The sequence below is a fragment of the Ambystoma mexicanum genome, chromosome 1p, assembly GCF_040938575.1.
Source record: "Ambystoma mexicanum isolate Mex_15411 chromosome 1p, UKY_AmexF1_1, whole genome shotgun sequence".
NCBI classification, from domain to species: Eukaryota; Metazoa; Chordata; class Amphibia; order Caudata; family Ambystomatidae; genus Ambystoma; species Ambystoma mexicanum.
In genome coordinates, this window is record NC_090921.1 from 307,304,446 (window position 1) to 307,321,106 (window position 16,661).

Sequence of the window (16,661 nt, forward strand, 5' to 3'; positions counted from 1 at the left end):
ACCTTTCCCTGTCAGAGACAAGCCCAATGGGGGCAGCGAATGGCGTTTGTCAGGAGATCGGGGCAGGGACCAAAGCCCAACTCGTTTCTCCCATAGGTCTACCGTGCTTCCTTCCATCAGTCTAAAACTCCTCTCATGCACATCACACAGCCACAGGCCAAAATGAAATTCCCCACTCCCCCACCAGTCACCGGGTGTTGAGGCAGCACAGATCTTCGGTTTCAGAATGATGCTGCAACCCAGAAGGGGATTCTTTATAACGAAAGGAGGGGAAGAAAAGATAGAAGATGGGGTATGGCTTCCTCGAAGAGACCCATGAAGCTGGATGCGCCATTTCCTAGGCTACAAGAGGCGCGGAACCTTCTGCAGGAGGTCGAAGAGAGACATGCTAACCTGGAAGTGAGCGATGCTGAAGGGGGTGAAATCATCACAAGGAATTAACATTCAAAAGATGTTACCATACAATATAGAACAATACCACACAGGCCTGTCCCAATAACTCGAGGCCCAAAAGGGACCAAGAGTGAAATTATACAAAAGGATGTATCTTCGGGATAAATCCCAAAATACATTATTTTATCAAGTTATTTTATATTATACAATACTAATTATTTATATCGCAACAAAAGAAGGACATTCAGAAAAATTCAAAAAGACAAGGCATAAACAAAAAATGTAGGTCAGCTCAATTATACAAACTATAACAATTTAATGAATCATAATATAAAACATAAAACATATTACACAAAATACGGACATGGTCTACATAAATAATTAAACCTAGTTTACAAAGATCAAACTCTTTTATCCATACACTATGGCTGCCAGTGTTGAGCTATGGAAATTGCGTAATGACTAACCAAGGCCTTCACACCAATGCCTTTACCATGATTGGTAGTAGTTGTTATAGTGTGTTATCCCTATGACGATATTGTATTTAGTTTTTAGCAGCAGATGTCCCGGCCAGTATTCTGGTTCTAAAACAAACCAACACTTCCAAACCTCTCTTTGCAGAGACCTTATCCCTGTCTTAGAATGCCCTTGGTAAGGAAGATGTGTCTTTTAAAATGGTTAGTTAAATCAAAGTGTTCATTAAAGTGAGCCTTAAACATCCTTCAAATGGCTTCCAATCACTTGGCAGCCAACTGGCCATCAATTGTTTTCTCAACATGCCTGCATCCCCAAAAGGCTGATTTGGCGTTGACAGGGGTCCTTTACATTTACATCCCCGGGTCCGTGCTTAGAAACCTCTGGGTATTAAGCGCGTTATAAATAACCTATCATATCATATCATTTCACATGTACCTTACATGTAGCAGATTATGCCCTCCAGAATTGGGCCTTTGGACGGGCACTTGGGTACCAGGATAACACATGAATTTTAATAGAAACAGAGTTCCTTGACAGTTTAACTTGATATTTTCTTTGTTAGGAACTAGGGAATAAATATTAGACAAAAGAACACTGAAAACAATAGAAACGTGCAGCATCAACCACCATAGGAACAGGGGGTGCCCTTTGAGGCTGACATTCACAACTATTTTTGGTAAGTCCACAGGAAACGCTTATAAAATGCAGTCATGCTGATTCAATAAGTACCAGCAAGGTCTGCCTGCAGCATTTGTTTGATTTACTCTAGTATTAGTTCCAACTGCCCAAAACAAACAAACTGACGACTTATCACCTGGATTAAAGACAAGGTGGAAACTACACTGGAAACTGGAGGCAGTTCAGTTCCAAACAATGACAGGTTCGTTTTTACTCAAATGTTTGTGTTGATTTATTCAAGGAAAGTTGGCATTTTTCATGTTAGAAGCTTGTTATTCTTGCATGGAACTTTCTTTTTTGTATTTGCTGTATTTTTAGATACACCTTTTGGTTGACCGCCATGAATATGAGTCTGGAGGAAGGCTTTGTCATAAAACGAAGGACTAATGGGGCCCGAAACCTAGTGTGTCTGATTATTAAATACATTTTTAAATAGGGGATCCAGCTATTACATGAAATAGTAGAATCCCTGTAACCACTTAAAATGTATGAATTTTCCAAGTGGGCTATAGTTCCTTGTTACATGCTGATTGGGTGTAGTTTGATGAGATAATGGGTATGCACGTTTCTGTTGATTTATTTTCATTGGTGACATTTTCATTAGTATATTTAGTCATGGGCACATTTTGTAAATTATGACACTTTTGTTTTTGCTGGGAAATCGTAAAAAAGGTAAAAAGGTTTTTGGGATTTTTCATTGACATGTTTGGATACATTGATCTTTCGATATGTTGATCGAAATATAGAAAAAAGGTTTTAAACAACTTTTCCTTTTGTGACATAAAACAAATGAATATTTGAACATATGTTTGCATTCTCAGGGAACTTCCTTTGTCTAATAACTCCTAAGTTGTCAACATATAGCACAGTCACCGCCTAGTCTACCATATACAATATGGACCTTGTTACCACTGTTTTTGGCATCTCGCACCATACACTCAGGTATAGTTACCGAGCAGTATAAAACTCACATTACCACCTCTTTAAATTTCTTTGAGCTTTTGACACATATTTTCATACTCTTAGTATGAACCGTACTTTAGTTGTAGGGTTATTATGTGTTCTGATGATGCCCCATTTGATTGGGCTGAAGTTGCTTGAGAACCAATTGAAGCTGAAGACGAAGGCGTGAGAGAGAAGACAACAAACATGATCTTAGAATAATAAATATATTTATACATTCATCTGAGTACAGGTGATTGGCGCGCATTTGGCTTAGAGAACTTACACATGTTAAAGTTAACCCCGTTACAGGGGTTATTAGTGGTTCAGGTGAGAGGATGTTAGATACACATGCCAGAACACAACATCTTCCTTTACACAGTCACTGTATATATGTTGTTTTATGTGGCACAGCTTTCATGAAGAACAGAGCAAGTCCAGCATGTTGCTCCATTGTGGCATGAATGGAACTCTTGGTGCACACCGTTTAGTGGGCTGTTCAACATCTTAGATAAAGTAAAAGGCCGCACACTCGCTTTTTTTAGGAATGGGTGTCACTATATAAGGGTATATGTTGACCTCAGGGCACTTGGGATGCAGTTCTCTCAATGGTTTAATACATCTGCTTTTGTTTTAATTCTGTGGGCACAGGAGGAACACAAAGTGAAGTGGAGAGCTAGCGAAGTCACTGAGAAGCTGAGGTGGGGGCAGTGAAGTCACTGAGAAGCTGAGGTGGGGGCTGTAAAGGGCTAGCAAAGTCACTGAGAAGCTGAGGTGGGAGCCGTAAAGGGCTTGTGAAGTCACTGAGAAGCTGAGGTGGGGGCTGTAAAGGGCTAGCAAAGTCACTGAGAAGCCGAGTGGGGGCCGTCAAGGGCTGGTGAAGTCACTGAGAAGCTGAGGTAGGGGCCGTAAAGGGCTGGTGAAGTCACTGAAAAGCTGAGGTGGGGGCAGTAAAGGGCAGGCGAAGTCCCTGAGAAGCTGAGGTGGGGGCACTAAAGGGCTGGCGAAGTCACTGAGAATCTGAAGTGGGGCAGTAAAGGGCTGGCGAAGTCACTGAGAAGCTGAGGTGGGAGCCATAAAGGGCTAGAGAAGTCACAGAGAAGCTGAGGTGTGGGCCGTAAAGTGCTGGTGAAGTCACTGAAAAGCTGAGGTGGGGGCAGTAAAGGGCAGGCGAAGTCCCTGAGAAGCTGAGGTGGGGGCCGTAAAGTGCTGGTGAAGTCACTGAGGAGCTGAGGTGGGGGCAGTAAAGGGCTGGTGAAGTCACCGAGGAGCTGAGGTGGGAGCAGTAAAGGGCTGGTGAAGTCACTGAGAAGCTGAGGTGGGGCCGTAAAAGGGTTAGCAAAGTCACTGAGAAGCTGAGTGGGGGCCGTAAAGGGCTGGTGAAGTCACTGAGAAGCTGAGGTGGGGGCAGTAAAGGGCAGGCGAAGTCCCGGAGAAGCTGAGGTGGGGACAGTACAGGGCTGGCGAAGTCACCGAGAAGCGGAGGTGGAGGCAGTAAAGGGATGGCGAAGTCACAGAGAAGCTGAGGTGGGGGCAGTAAAGGGCTGGTGAAGTCAAAGAGAAGCTGAGGTGGGGGCAGTAAAGGGCTGGCGAAGTCAATGAGAAGCTGAGGTGGGGGCAGTAAAGGGCTGGCAAAGTCACTGAGAAGCTGAGGTGGGGGCAGTAAAGGGTTGGTGAAGTCACTGAGAAGCTGAGGTGGGGGCTATAAAGGGCTAGCGAAGTCACTGAGAAGCTGAGTGGGGGCTGTAAAGGGCTGGCAAAGTCACTGAGAAGCTGATGTGGGGGCCGTAAAGGGCTGGTGAAGGCACTGAGAAGCTGAGGTGGGGTCAGTAAAGGGCAGGTGAAGTCCCGACAAGCTGAGGTGGGGACAGTAAAGGGCTGGCGAAGTCACCAAGAAACTGAGGTGGGGGCAGTAAAGGTCTGGCGAAGTCACTGAGAAGCTGAGGTGGTGGCAGTAAAGGGCTGGTGAAGTCACTGAGGAGCTGAGGTGGGGCAGTAAAGGGCTGGAAAAGTCACTGAGAAGCTGAGGTGGGGGCAGTGAAGTCACTGAGGAGCTGAGGGGTCAGTGAAGAGTTGGTGAAGTCATTGAGGAGCTGAGGGAGGGGGCAGTGAAGAGTTGGTGGTCACTGAGGAGAGGGGGGGGCAGTGAAGTTCTGGTGAAGCTAGTGATGCCTCATGGGGTGGCACGTTCCAAAATTGGCTCAAGATCATTCCCTTCATGTAGTGAGATCGAAAGAATGAAAATGGCTTTCATTTTGTTTGTTGACATCTTTTTTTTGTTATTTAGTCTGGCATGTCAGTCATAAAGCAATCGTTACATGTTATCATATTCTCATTGTGGATTTTACAGAAAAAGAACAACAACAACAGTACCAAACAAGTTCACCTGGTAACCAACAGCGTGTATAACTCATATTAGAGAATTTCATGGAAGAATATGTATGCCTTAGGGTAGTTAGGGTTGCCACTCACTGATCAGCCAGTGATTCCCTCCTCGTATGCCCCGCCTCCTCCCATTATGATGCACACTACTCCTACACCTCGAACAGCCTCCTCCTATTCCGGATTAAATACCTCAAGGTGGTTTGTCACCTGGTGAGTGAAACATTCCCTCTCTCAACCCTTTTTGCAAAGCCCTGTACCCCACCACAGAGTATGCCATGGGCCAAACATTTCATATTATCACTCTACCAGCAGTCAATCTGTGGGCGCCCATGGGACTACCATGCCACGGCAATCCCTTGATTTGCTGGTACGCACGCCAAACCCAGCATCCTTCTTACAGGTTTAGTCACCGGGGAACATCCCTAACAGAAATGCCTCCGCGGACCCGGTAAACTTTGTGATTCCACCTCGCCTAATCAGGTAATCTACCTCCCGCCAAAATCGCTTAGAAAATGGCTTTCATAGAGCGCCACAGCTTAAATATCAGAAACAGCAGCCCCTGTGGCTCCAAAGTTTGGTTGCTGTCAACGGGAGGCAATACGACATGGCGTGTGGCTGGCAGCGGTATACTAACGCCAGCTGGCAGTGGTATGGCAGGCCAGTCAGGCTGCTACTAATGGCTCTAGGCCATGCTGTAATACCCTTCCTAGTCATCCAGTGGGCTGCTGCCCAGGATTAAGGAAAGGGCGGATCACTCTGCAGAAGCACTCCCAGAAGGTGAGGCCATTCTGGGTCACCTCACTGTAGAAGTCTTTTCGTGGGCTACCCCTGCTATCCATTCTGCTCCTGGCCGCCCTGCGTGTGGGCTGCCTGTTTCATTTTTCTTCCCTACATTTCTTGTCATGGGGGAACATCCTGGTAAGGTAGTTTGTGAAAGGAATGCGTTGTTAAGAAGGCCCAACAAGACCAAACCAGGACTTAAGTAGGTACCACACACCCCAGAATGCCATGTTCAAAGGCCAAACTGTCATGCGTGTTTGTTCAGAGCCCAAATGTTTAGTGCAATTCTGACACTTCAGTCTAAAATGTAAAGGTCAATCTATAGTACAAAAGACTCCTGTGAGGTTGGAAGCACCGCAATGGTGCCACCTCCATCTAGTACAGCAAGGGCAATTTTCCCACAACATGCCAGTTGCAAGGATGGGAGTGGCATGTCGGTGGAAGGGATGGGATGGGAGCTGGGGTTTACTCCCAGTATTTGACCTTGGAACCTAGATTGGACCTTGCTCCTTAGCTGTGTATACTTGTAACCGAATTGTATTTCTTTCTGTATCACTGCACTGACCTGTAACTATGTGACTTTGTAACCTTGTAACTTGTTTGTATGTAAGCCTAAAGTATTCTTGTCCTCGTGCCCTCATACCCTCAGGTCTGGCGCGCGATACAAATCAATAAACAAACAAACAACAGGTAAGGGCGAGAACAGGGAGGTGTGTGGCTCTCTCTCAAATGCATGGAGAAAAGGGAAGGGGGAGGTGGGAGTGGGTGGGCAGGTCAGAGTTCTGTGATGTCCCCAGCACAGCATGGAGAAGGAAGGCACAGTGAGGAGTTGTGGGCGGACCCATTCGGCAGGTCCACACCATAGGAGGGAGGAAGAAAAATAAACAAAATGGGGCAGGTGGGCGAGGAGGAGGGTAATACGTCATATGCAATGAAAGAGGACAATTGCCTTAAGCAAACTGAGTCTGCATGAAAAGTGACACAGGAAAAAGAGCTCACAGGAAAGGGACATGGAACCTTGAGGCCTACAGGTCAATCCTGAGCTTGACCCACAGGCCAATCTCAGGTCTGCATGTCCGTTGGCGGGTCTAAAGTTCAATCCTACATGTAAAGGTTCACCCAAACGTCTGCATGCACATTGTGAGATTTACAGATGGACTCCAGGTCTGATTGTATATTCTGTTGTCAATATGTCCATTTCAGATCACAATGAACGTTCTGATCGAATATACTTCCCAAGGCCAGCATGTGAATACAAAGTCTGACAATCCAGGGTGGGATCTCATGGTGTCTCTTCGGTTTAATTCCAGTTCGTAGGTGAAAAGTCACTCCTTGGTCAGAGTGCCAGCTCTGGGGTTAAAAAGGTCAAGCTTAGCTCTGAATGTGCTTTCTGAGTCCTTGCGGAAAATGGCAGCTCTGAAAAGCCATTCAGAGGCATGTAGGTGAATCCCAGATTGGGAGGTGCTTTCCAATAGACCAAGGCTCATTCAGCAGTGTGAAAACCCCTCCTAGGGCCTACAAACTAATTACAAATACCAGAACCAATCCCAGGCCTGGGTTACATTTTTCTGCTGCCGTGATCTATGTTCTCAAGTCTCCAGGTCTCTTCATATAACATGTGGCTCTCACATGCATGTGTACATCTAGTCTGAGGGTGTTTCTGAGGGATCATGTGCAATGCCAGATTTCATTCCTATTTCGAGATAACCTCTTCAACATAGCCCACGGCCATCCATGTCTTGCTCTGTACGCAGTCTTACAGCAGGAGAGCTTGTGTCTGGCCCACTGAAGGTTTTTATACACTTAGACCTTTAAGAACCACTTTGTTTGGTACCATGATGAGTGCAGGAGAAGCATTGTGACATAGTTCCATTGCCCTGCTTTCTCATTCTGAATCCAGCTGCCATTGACGTGTCCTGAGCATTTATGAGCAGAACCCCAAGCCCTCCCAAAAATATATACCTGTACATAAATATCATTTGTTTTATCTTATTAAACAAAAAGCATCTTCTGTAATGTTTAAAAAAATAGCCTTCTTCCTCTCTGCTCTCCAGATGGTCTAATACAGTTTGCCCAAAGATTAATTGGAGGTTTTTATTCCTCCAGCAAATGTCTTGTTTACCGTACGGTTGTCAGGTGCTATGTTCCAGAGGACACAAAGTGCATCTCTGTGTTGATGTTGGCACTGGCGGCATTGGTGCTCCCCACCCGCTGCTTGAAGATGAAGGGGAAGACCTTCTTGAAGGCCTTGCGGAAGTTGGCACCCATGAAAGCGTAGACAATGGGGTTGATCGAGGAGTTGGTGTAGGACATGCAGTGGGCCCAGATCTTCACTTTGTACGTGTAGTAGTTGCGCTGGAAGCTGGGGCTGAAGGCCTGGAAGAGGATGTAGAGCTGGATGGGTCCCCAGCAAAGGGTGAAAAGCATGACAATGACTGCCACCATCCGTGAAATCTTAGTCCGCATGGCCTCCGATCGCTCTGCCAGGAGCTGCACCTGTATTGGGCAACAAAGTGACAAGAGTCAGGTTTCCCGCAGTGTACTTAATAATCCAATGTCAGGAACATGATTTTGGTGGGACTTTAGTATACATGAGGTTCTGCTAATTACTAATTACAATTAAGAATGAACCTGTTCAGAATTCTCTACTTGACATGAGACAACCAAGGTCAACTAATTAAACTAAACCACCTATCTAGCTGACAATCCGAATGGCACTCATGTAAAAGGCAAACTTAATGAAATTAATACAATTACCCCGAATTGCCAGTAAATGAAAACAATCAATAATACTATAAATTGCCCTGCATTTCCGAACTCCTCATTACAGTTCCAACATTACCTTAAATGTCCCACGATGTACGGCATCCATCCACCATCTCAAGTTCTACCTAACCACCATTGAGGGGTGAGTGGCATCAACGCAACTCAATCCTTCCAATGCAGAATTCACCATGTTTACCCTCAATTACTGTACCCTTGCCTTCCAATCTCAGGGTCTTTGCCTTCCCATGGCGGTCATTATCCTCACACAAATTCCTTTGTTTTACAATTGAACTAAAGAGATCTTTCATCTTTTCCCGTTGAGAATATGCACAATACCATGTCCACCCCCACCCCGCCTACTTACACACACTCATTCAGAAGTTTTAGATGCGCTAACAGGTCATCACAGCACAAGATGCTTCAACGATATCACTGCTAACATGACCTCCCTTAAAAAGCCCCATAATGGCTTAATTTGACCTTTAGTGCTCCACGGGTTTACTCAATTTGCTAATTTTTTTACCAATTGAATTTTATTAGTTTCAACAGCAGGGCAATTCATAGTGAACAGCTCATATTCAGTACCTACATCACGCAGACTTCAAAAGAGTGCTTAAGGGACTGGTTCAAGCATGCAAGGTTCAAGTGACTATAGTTAACCCCGAAGACCATGTCCCGTCAACTCTTGAGCTCAATATAACGGCGCCAAGAATGCAGTGATGCATAAGCAACATGCTGTAAACTGCCCCCCACCCACCCGTTCCCCAACGGCTTATCATTGAATTGAATTGAATTGATATTTTATTTGTATCGCACTCGTACGCAAGTGTTTCAGAGCGCGACAAGGCAAGGGAGGGGAACAAGGGAGAACAAAAACAACGATCTCACTAGGCCCAGTGACATTGAGAACGCGCAGGTGCATGGGAGAGGGAACGGGGAAAGTGCATGGAAGGAGGAGAAGTGGAAAGTGCCAAGCAAGGGAAAAACAGATACATAATACAATAAATAAATAATAAAAAGCAACTAACAATAAATAAATAAGAGGCAACACACAATGGTTGTGCAGTCAGCAAGTGGCAAGTGCTGGATTTAAGCAGCAGACAGGATATGTCTGATAAGTGCAACAAAAAAAAAGGGGGGTACTGTATGGATACAGATACAGACCCCAGTGCAAGAGGTTGTCAGGAGGCAGTGCGGGTGGGTGGCAAGGTGAGCAGGTTCCTGGGCCCGGAAGTCAGAGGGTAGGCCAGGTGCATGGTGCTGAGAGAGAGAAGATCAGCAGGGGAGAACAGGGGCGAAGGCAGAAGCAAAGAGGAAGGTCTTTAGGTGCTTCCGGAAGCGGAGATGGTTCTCCTCAAGTTTCAGAGTGGCAGGGAGGCTGTTCCAGAGGGAGGCCCCTGCCGAAGACAGAGATCAACCCCCAGCTCGTTTCTTTGGAAAACTATTGACCCTAAGGGATTTAGAGGTAGAGGAGTGAAGAGCTTGAGAGGAGAGGTATTTACTGAGGGACAGCTGAAGGTATTTTGGACCCAGACCCCAGAAAGCCTTGTGGACAATACAAAGGGTTTTGAATTTAATCCATGCATCCACTGGGAGCCAGTGGAGAGATTTCAGGGCTGGAGAGATACAATCCCAGGGCTTGAGGCCAAGGACAAGTCTCACAGTCCTGTTCTGGATGAGTTGCAAAGGGCAGAGAGTAGAGCCAGATAGATTTAAAAAGAGGCTGTTACAATAGTCCAACCTAGATAGAACCAGGGCTCGGGAGACAGTGAGCTTCTGGGTGAAGGAGAGGAAAGGCAGAGTACCTCTGAGGAGGTGCAGTAGGAAGTTTGATTTTTTAGACACATCAGAGATGTGGGCAGAGAAGGAAACTGTGGAATCAAGGATGACCACAAGGTTCTTAGCCTCGCAGGTGGGGGTAGGAGGATGGCCAACCGAGGCTGGCCAGAGAGTGGGGGGAAAGGAGGGTGAAGGTGTGCCAATGGGGAGGATCTCCATCATGCTGGCTTTCAAGCAGAGATCGTTGGCGGCACACCAATCCTGAATAGCAGAGAGGCAATCAGAGATGAGAGAAAGAGAGGAGGTGGCTGATGAAAGCCTGAAAATGAGTTGAGTGTCGTCAGCATAGGACTGGAAATTGGAGCAGAAAATGGCAATGCGGTGGGCGAGAGTTGTGAGGTATTGGTTGAAGAGCCAGGGCGAGAGGTTAGACCCCTGGGGAACACCACAGGTAGAAAGGGAGATAGATGAAAGGAAGGACCCAATTTGGACCTGGGAGGGTCGAACAGAGAGGAAAGAGGTTAGCCAGGCCAGAGTCTGATCGTTGAAACCCACAGAGATGGTTGAGCAGGATGGTATGGTTGACCATGTGGAAGGCAGAAGAGAGATCGAGTAGGATGAGGACAGAGGGAATGTTATGTTAGAGTCAAAGTTGGATAGCAGATCTTCACGGATGTTCAGGGGAGCAGTTTCCCAGCTTCTGGCAGCTCTAAAGCCAGACTGATGGTCATGAAGGCAGCAAACAGAATCAGAATGAAGGTCAAGCATCTTTTCCAGGAGTTTTCCCAGAAAAGGAGTAATGGAAATAGGGCGACATTTATCCGGGTAGGAAGGATCAGCTGTGGGTTTCTTGAGAAGAGGATGCACAAGGAAGTGCTTCAGAGGGGAGGGGAAGGCTCCTGAGGCAAAGCAGAGGTTGCAGAAATCAGCAAGGGCCGGGGTGAGGGTATCAATGTGGTCCTTGATGGTTTTAGAAGAACAGGGATGAACCTGTTTTGACAGGGCTTTCATAGATTGGACTTGTCTAGTGACCTTGTCAATGGAGAAATGAGGAAAGGACGAGAAAGAGGGTGGGGGGTTGCAGAAGGAGGGTCAGAGTTCACAGGAGGTGAGGGGAGGGGAAGCGGAGGACAGGGTGGACAGGATGTCCTGGGTTTTTGAGATGAAGTGAGAGGCCAGGGCATTGCAATGGGTCTGGGAAGTGACAGGAGGGGTAGAGACTGCAGCAGGGTTGGCTAACTCCTTGCAGATTTTAAAGAGGTTGGCTGAGTTGTTAGATGCCGCAGAGACAGAGGCTTGGATGTGGGCTCTCTTCTTGGTGTGGACAGAGAGTCGGTAGTGCCTTTGGAGCAGGCAACAGGCCAGTTTGCCAGAGGATGAGCAAGAAGCCCTCCATTTCCTCTCAGCCGCCCTACACTTATGTTTAAGTGTAGCTACGTCAGAGTCATACCAAGAATTGCAATTGACTTTGGGCTTCAAACGGATCCTCATGACAGTGGCAAGAGTATCAAGTGTATCTGAAATAGAAGAGTAGAGCAAAGATAGGGCTGTGTCAGGATGTGAGTCAGCGGGAGGTGGAGGGGGGAGAGAAGGTGATGGCGAAAGCCTCCAATGACACACGCTTCATGGGCCGGATGTTCGAGAAGGTAGGTGGCAGTGTTGGGGTAGGCTTGGCCTGAAGGGAAGAGAGGGAGAGATGAGAGGAGAGGAGGGAGTGATCGCTCCAGGGGAGAGGAGTGCTCAGAGGGATGGAGAGAGGGAGGTCAGAGGAGATTAAGACATCAAGGGCCTCATTATGACCCTTGCGTTCCCGTAATGAAGGGGGCCGGTACGGTACCGGTCCCCTTCATTACGGGAGCGCCGATTACGAGGTGCCCTTTGCGGGACCCTGTAAGGATGCCTGGTAGAACTAGGCGTCCTTTCCGGGTCCTGCGAGGGGAAGAGAGAGGTAATAATGGGCCAGTTGTCATGTGCCTGTTATTACCTCCCTCCCCATTCCCATTGAGCCCTATGGGGGCTCAAATGGGAATGGGGAATGGTTCCTGCAAGGAGGAATTACCTGGTCCTCCTATGTCGGAATGGCCCGGTAAGTCCTCATTGCAGGAACCCGGTAATGGAGCCCGGTTTGGAGGCAGCCATTGTGCTAAGAGCATCATGGCTGCCTCCAAACTCGTAATGAGGCCCCAAGTGTGTGACCTGCAGAGTGAGTCAGACCAGAGAGGAGGATAGAAGGGGAGAGGGAGTTGCAGAGGTCACGGAAGAGTACAGAGGAGGAATTAAGGACATATTTACTAATCACATAATTAAAAACATATTTACTAATCACATCACTATGTAAACAGCTAAAAGCACTTTTCCAATCCATAGCCCCCCGATCATAGATGCCAGAGGCACATGCCTTTGCTGGAGTGCAAACCATTCACTGGTGTCCACGGGCCCTCATTCCCCTTACCCCAATACATCAATAGGGCCTGCCGACCTTAGGGCGGTCTACTCCCAGCCTTTTCTGCTCTATAGTACTCCAAGAAGGGAAGCCATTCGATGTCTATACGCGCATGCGTCTCCAAGAGGGCTGCTGTGAGAGTCTACATTAAATAAATGTCATGGGCTTTGTCCAGCCATTCTGTCTTAGTTGGGAGAGTATCTCTTTTCCATTGCATTGCTAGGCATGCCCTTGCTGCCAAAATCCTATTCAGAGGCTCATGTGGTGTTAAACGGGATATGATATTATGCCTCCTTTATTGTATATATTGGCCTAAGCCCAGTCACTCTGCGAAGAAAACCGCGTTGCAAAGTTCCGATCTTAGGTCGAGTTAGCTGCCATTTTAGGTCCATCCGCTATTTTGATTTCTACTCCAAAGTAATTCTGTGTTCACAAAGCTTTGCTTAAAAAATTTCAGTATTGTTGACAGGAGGTCGCCTATTTAGGCTATCTCCTGTCAAAGGAGGGAAGAAGGTTGACGCCTGAGCGGATAAAAATAATTTCTAGCATGTCTGTCCCAAATACACAGTAGGACGTTAGAGCCTTGATAGGAATGGCTTCTTACTGTAGGCAGTGGATCCCGAACTTCTCCTTAGTGATTAAACCAATGTTGGCTTTGACGAAGAAGGTTATTTCTTCAACATTGTCGTGGAACTTGGAGCACCAGCAAGCATTTGATCTGCTCAAGACTGCATTGTGCTCGGCACCAGTTTTGGGCACACCAAACTATGAAAAGGCCTTTGTGTTGTATGTGCATGAATGTGATGGATGTGCTTTGGCTGTATTAACGCAGGAACATGGAGGGAAGAATAGGCCGTGCAGCTACTTTTCTTCCGCCCTTGATCCTGTTGCATGCGCTTTGCCTAGATGTTTGAGAGCTGTCGCTGCTGCTGCTGTGTCTGTAAAACAGAGCGAGGGAATGGTCCTAGGCCATGATTTAACCCTGATGGTACCTCACTCTGTAGACTCTGTAGATGTTCTATTAAACAGAACACAAACGCAACACCTCACCTCCGCATGATTAACGAGATACGAATTGATCTTGTTTGCACCGCACATCCAAATAAAGAGGTGTTGTGTCCTTAATCCGGCTGAACTTTTACCTTTCCCTCAATGTACTGCTTGTAGTGACGAACAGTCACATGACTACCTTTACACTACAGAGCAAGAGACCAAAGGCAGAGATTATAGCATTGACCCGAACTTGTGAACTTTCCAAAGGGCTTACCGTAAATATATATACTGACAGTCAGGGCCTTTGGGGTGGTTCACAACTTCGGCAGACTTTGGTCAGAAAGAGGTTTCTTGACCTCACATGGCACTAAAATCCAGCATGGCTCCTTGATAGTACGGTTACTCTCAGCGCTCGCACTCCATACTCAGCTAGCAATTATGAAATGCGCAGCACATCAAAAGATTATAGATAATGTAGGAAAAGGGAACACTTTTGCTGACCAGATGGCCAAACAGACTGCCACTGATCTCTCTTCAGAAATGTATACTTCAAGGGAAGCCACAAATGCCTGTACTTTGGATGAGGGTATTGAATCTGTAAAAAACATTCAAGCCGATGCCACGTTAGAGGAATCTAAGAAATGGGCTAAGGGTTTGGAAAAATTGGATGATGACGGGTGTTGGGTGGACAAAGTAGAAGGGAAATGGTTACTGCCTGATGCATATATTATGATGATGGTTGTTATGGCTCATGGTCCCACCCATATTTGTGCACATAAAGTCACCAAAATTTTGCAAAATGTGTGGGTAAATGATAAAATCCCTTAATTAGCCGAGCGCTTTGTCCAAGGGTGTATGATTTGTTTGCAGCATAATGTGGGAAAGGGCACATCGCCTCCTAGGGGTAGTTTTGGTCCACCTTCTGTCCCCTTTGAGGTAATGTAATTCACTTCGATTTCATTGAAATGAAGCGTTGTAATAACTACAAATACGTACTAGTTGTTATCTGCGCCTTTAGCAAATGGGCCGAAGCTTTTCCTGTCAAAGATGCCACAGCCATGACCACGGCAAAAACCATGCTGAAGGAATATTTTCCTAGATTTGGTTTGCCAAGAGTCATCTGGTCGGACAATGGTCCACATTTTATCGCTGCTGTAATTCTGCAGATATGCGCGGGATTACAGATCGATAAACGGTTCATTTTGGCTAGACACGCACAGAGTGCTGGATTAGTAGAAAGACACAACAGCATCATCAAGAACAAGCTCGCTAAGAGGTGTGCCGGCACCAAACTGAAATAGTCGGACTCCTTACAGATTGTGTTACTTTCTATGAGGACGACCCCTCAAACTAAGACTGGGCTCTCTCCATTTGAGGTGGTCATGGGTAGGCCAGCTAACATTTGGAACTTACCGAAGCCCCATTCTCTACGAAAGTTGTACTTCTTTCTGACTATTGTAGACAGTTAACTAAAAATCTGTATTTGATTTATCACCAGGTGCGAGAGGCTTTACCTGTAAAATATGAGGGCCCAGGTCACAGCATACGGCTGGGAGACTGGCTCCTGACCAAGTCGTTTGAACGATCTTCTTGCCTCGCACCTCGCTGGCCAGGCCCCCACCAAGTTCTCCTGGTCTCACAGACCGCCGTGCGAGTGGAGGGCAGGAGGGATTGGATCCACGCGTCTCACATCAAGAGGTTTCTCTTCCCTTTGCCACACGCTACAGAAGACACAGAACCCCTCATAAATACCGTAACCAACGATCGCGAAGCATCAAATAGCATTGAGAGTGCGTCAGAGACTCTCTCTGAGTCCGTGGGGCCGTGGGAAACAGCCACTTCATCTCCACACTCTCCAACAGTTCCGTTTTCAAAATTTGTTCCGAATCTTGTGTCAGATCTTGCTTTGAATTTGCCGCTTCCATCAGGGAGTGACGACACATTGGTCACAGATCACTCAGTACCAGGGATCACAAGGTACGATCTGCGTCCGAGGAAGTAGACTTACTGCACGGTTTGGCTGTGCCATCAAGGAAAATCATCGAAGGGCTTGTCTCTTTGGCCCAATCTTTTGTACATAAGGGGATTCTGTTGGCTAGGGTTTGTGAAAGGACTAAGAAGACGCTCGATCAGGAGATCGCCAGCACATTGACTCTGGTGTAATCATTTAAAGAAACAATGCCTGCAACCACTCCCACTTGTACGGAACAGATAAGAGACTGTGTGATCGGCCGTGAAAATAAACAATCGAATGCGTGGGCCCCGAAAACATATTGTTGTCTTGTGATAATGTTAACTGGTTTTACAATAGTCATTGCCTTAGGATTCTGGTATCTGGAAGAAGTACATCCGCTTGAAAATGTGTTACCCACTGAAAATGTACCCACGGTTTCTACGCCTTTCGTGCATCTGCACACTCTATCTCCTAGAGACTCCAGCACAGAGTTACCATAACAATACTCTATTACTCATTATGAATGCTACACATGCCATTTTCAATAAGTCCAATTGTTGGGTCTGCTCGCATTTACCGCAACACGGGGATAAGGGGCTGGGTTGGTATATTCATCCTTTACCTTTGACAACTGCCTGCTATGCTTCTCTAAGGGCACTATTCTTTGGCCGATGGAACAATAGCATCTCGGGGAACTTTGATGGAACTAACTTGAATGATTTTGAGAAACATGTTCTAACGCCCCTGGGATGCTCACTCTATGCGAATAGGAGCAAGCCTAATGTTGCTTCTATTAGGCCTTCTGTCAGATTGTCCCGTCCTTTTCAGTCTTTAATCTCTTTCAAGATGGCTCCTATAGGAAATAGGGATGCCACGCCACCTTCTTATACTGTCAACCACAGCCCCGATTCAGTTTCTTTCTGCATACAGAGGAATGGTACTCAGTCAATGGGTGATTTCAAGGGTTGCGCCAACGTTGCAAATTTGACTAGTGAGGACAGACCTTTTTATGTAGGTGAACCTGTCTACTTTGCGGTAACGTAGCATTTCCATGGTTACCCAGGGATTGGC

The 16,661-nt window shown here is 46.6% G+C and overlaps 1 protein-coding gene across 1 annotated transcript in view; it reads right to left on the reverse strand.

Moving 5' to 3' along the window:
* Window positions 1–756: 756 nt before the first annotated feature.
* The window catches only part of KISS1R (KISS1 receptor), a 739,185-nt gene continuing 723,280 nt past the window's right edge, over window positions 757–16,661 (reverse strand). Inside the window, exon 5 of the mRNA XM_069647574.1 lies at window positions 757–8,151. Coding sequence (XP_069503675.1) covers window positions 7,795–8,151 — 357 coding nt within the window. The 3' untranslated portion in view covers window positions 757–7,794. The remainder of the gene's footprint in view (window positions 8,152–16,661) is intronic.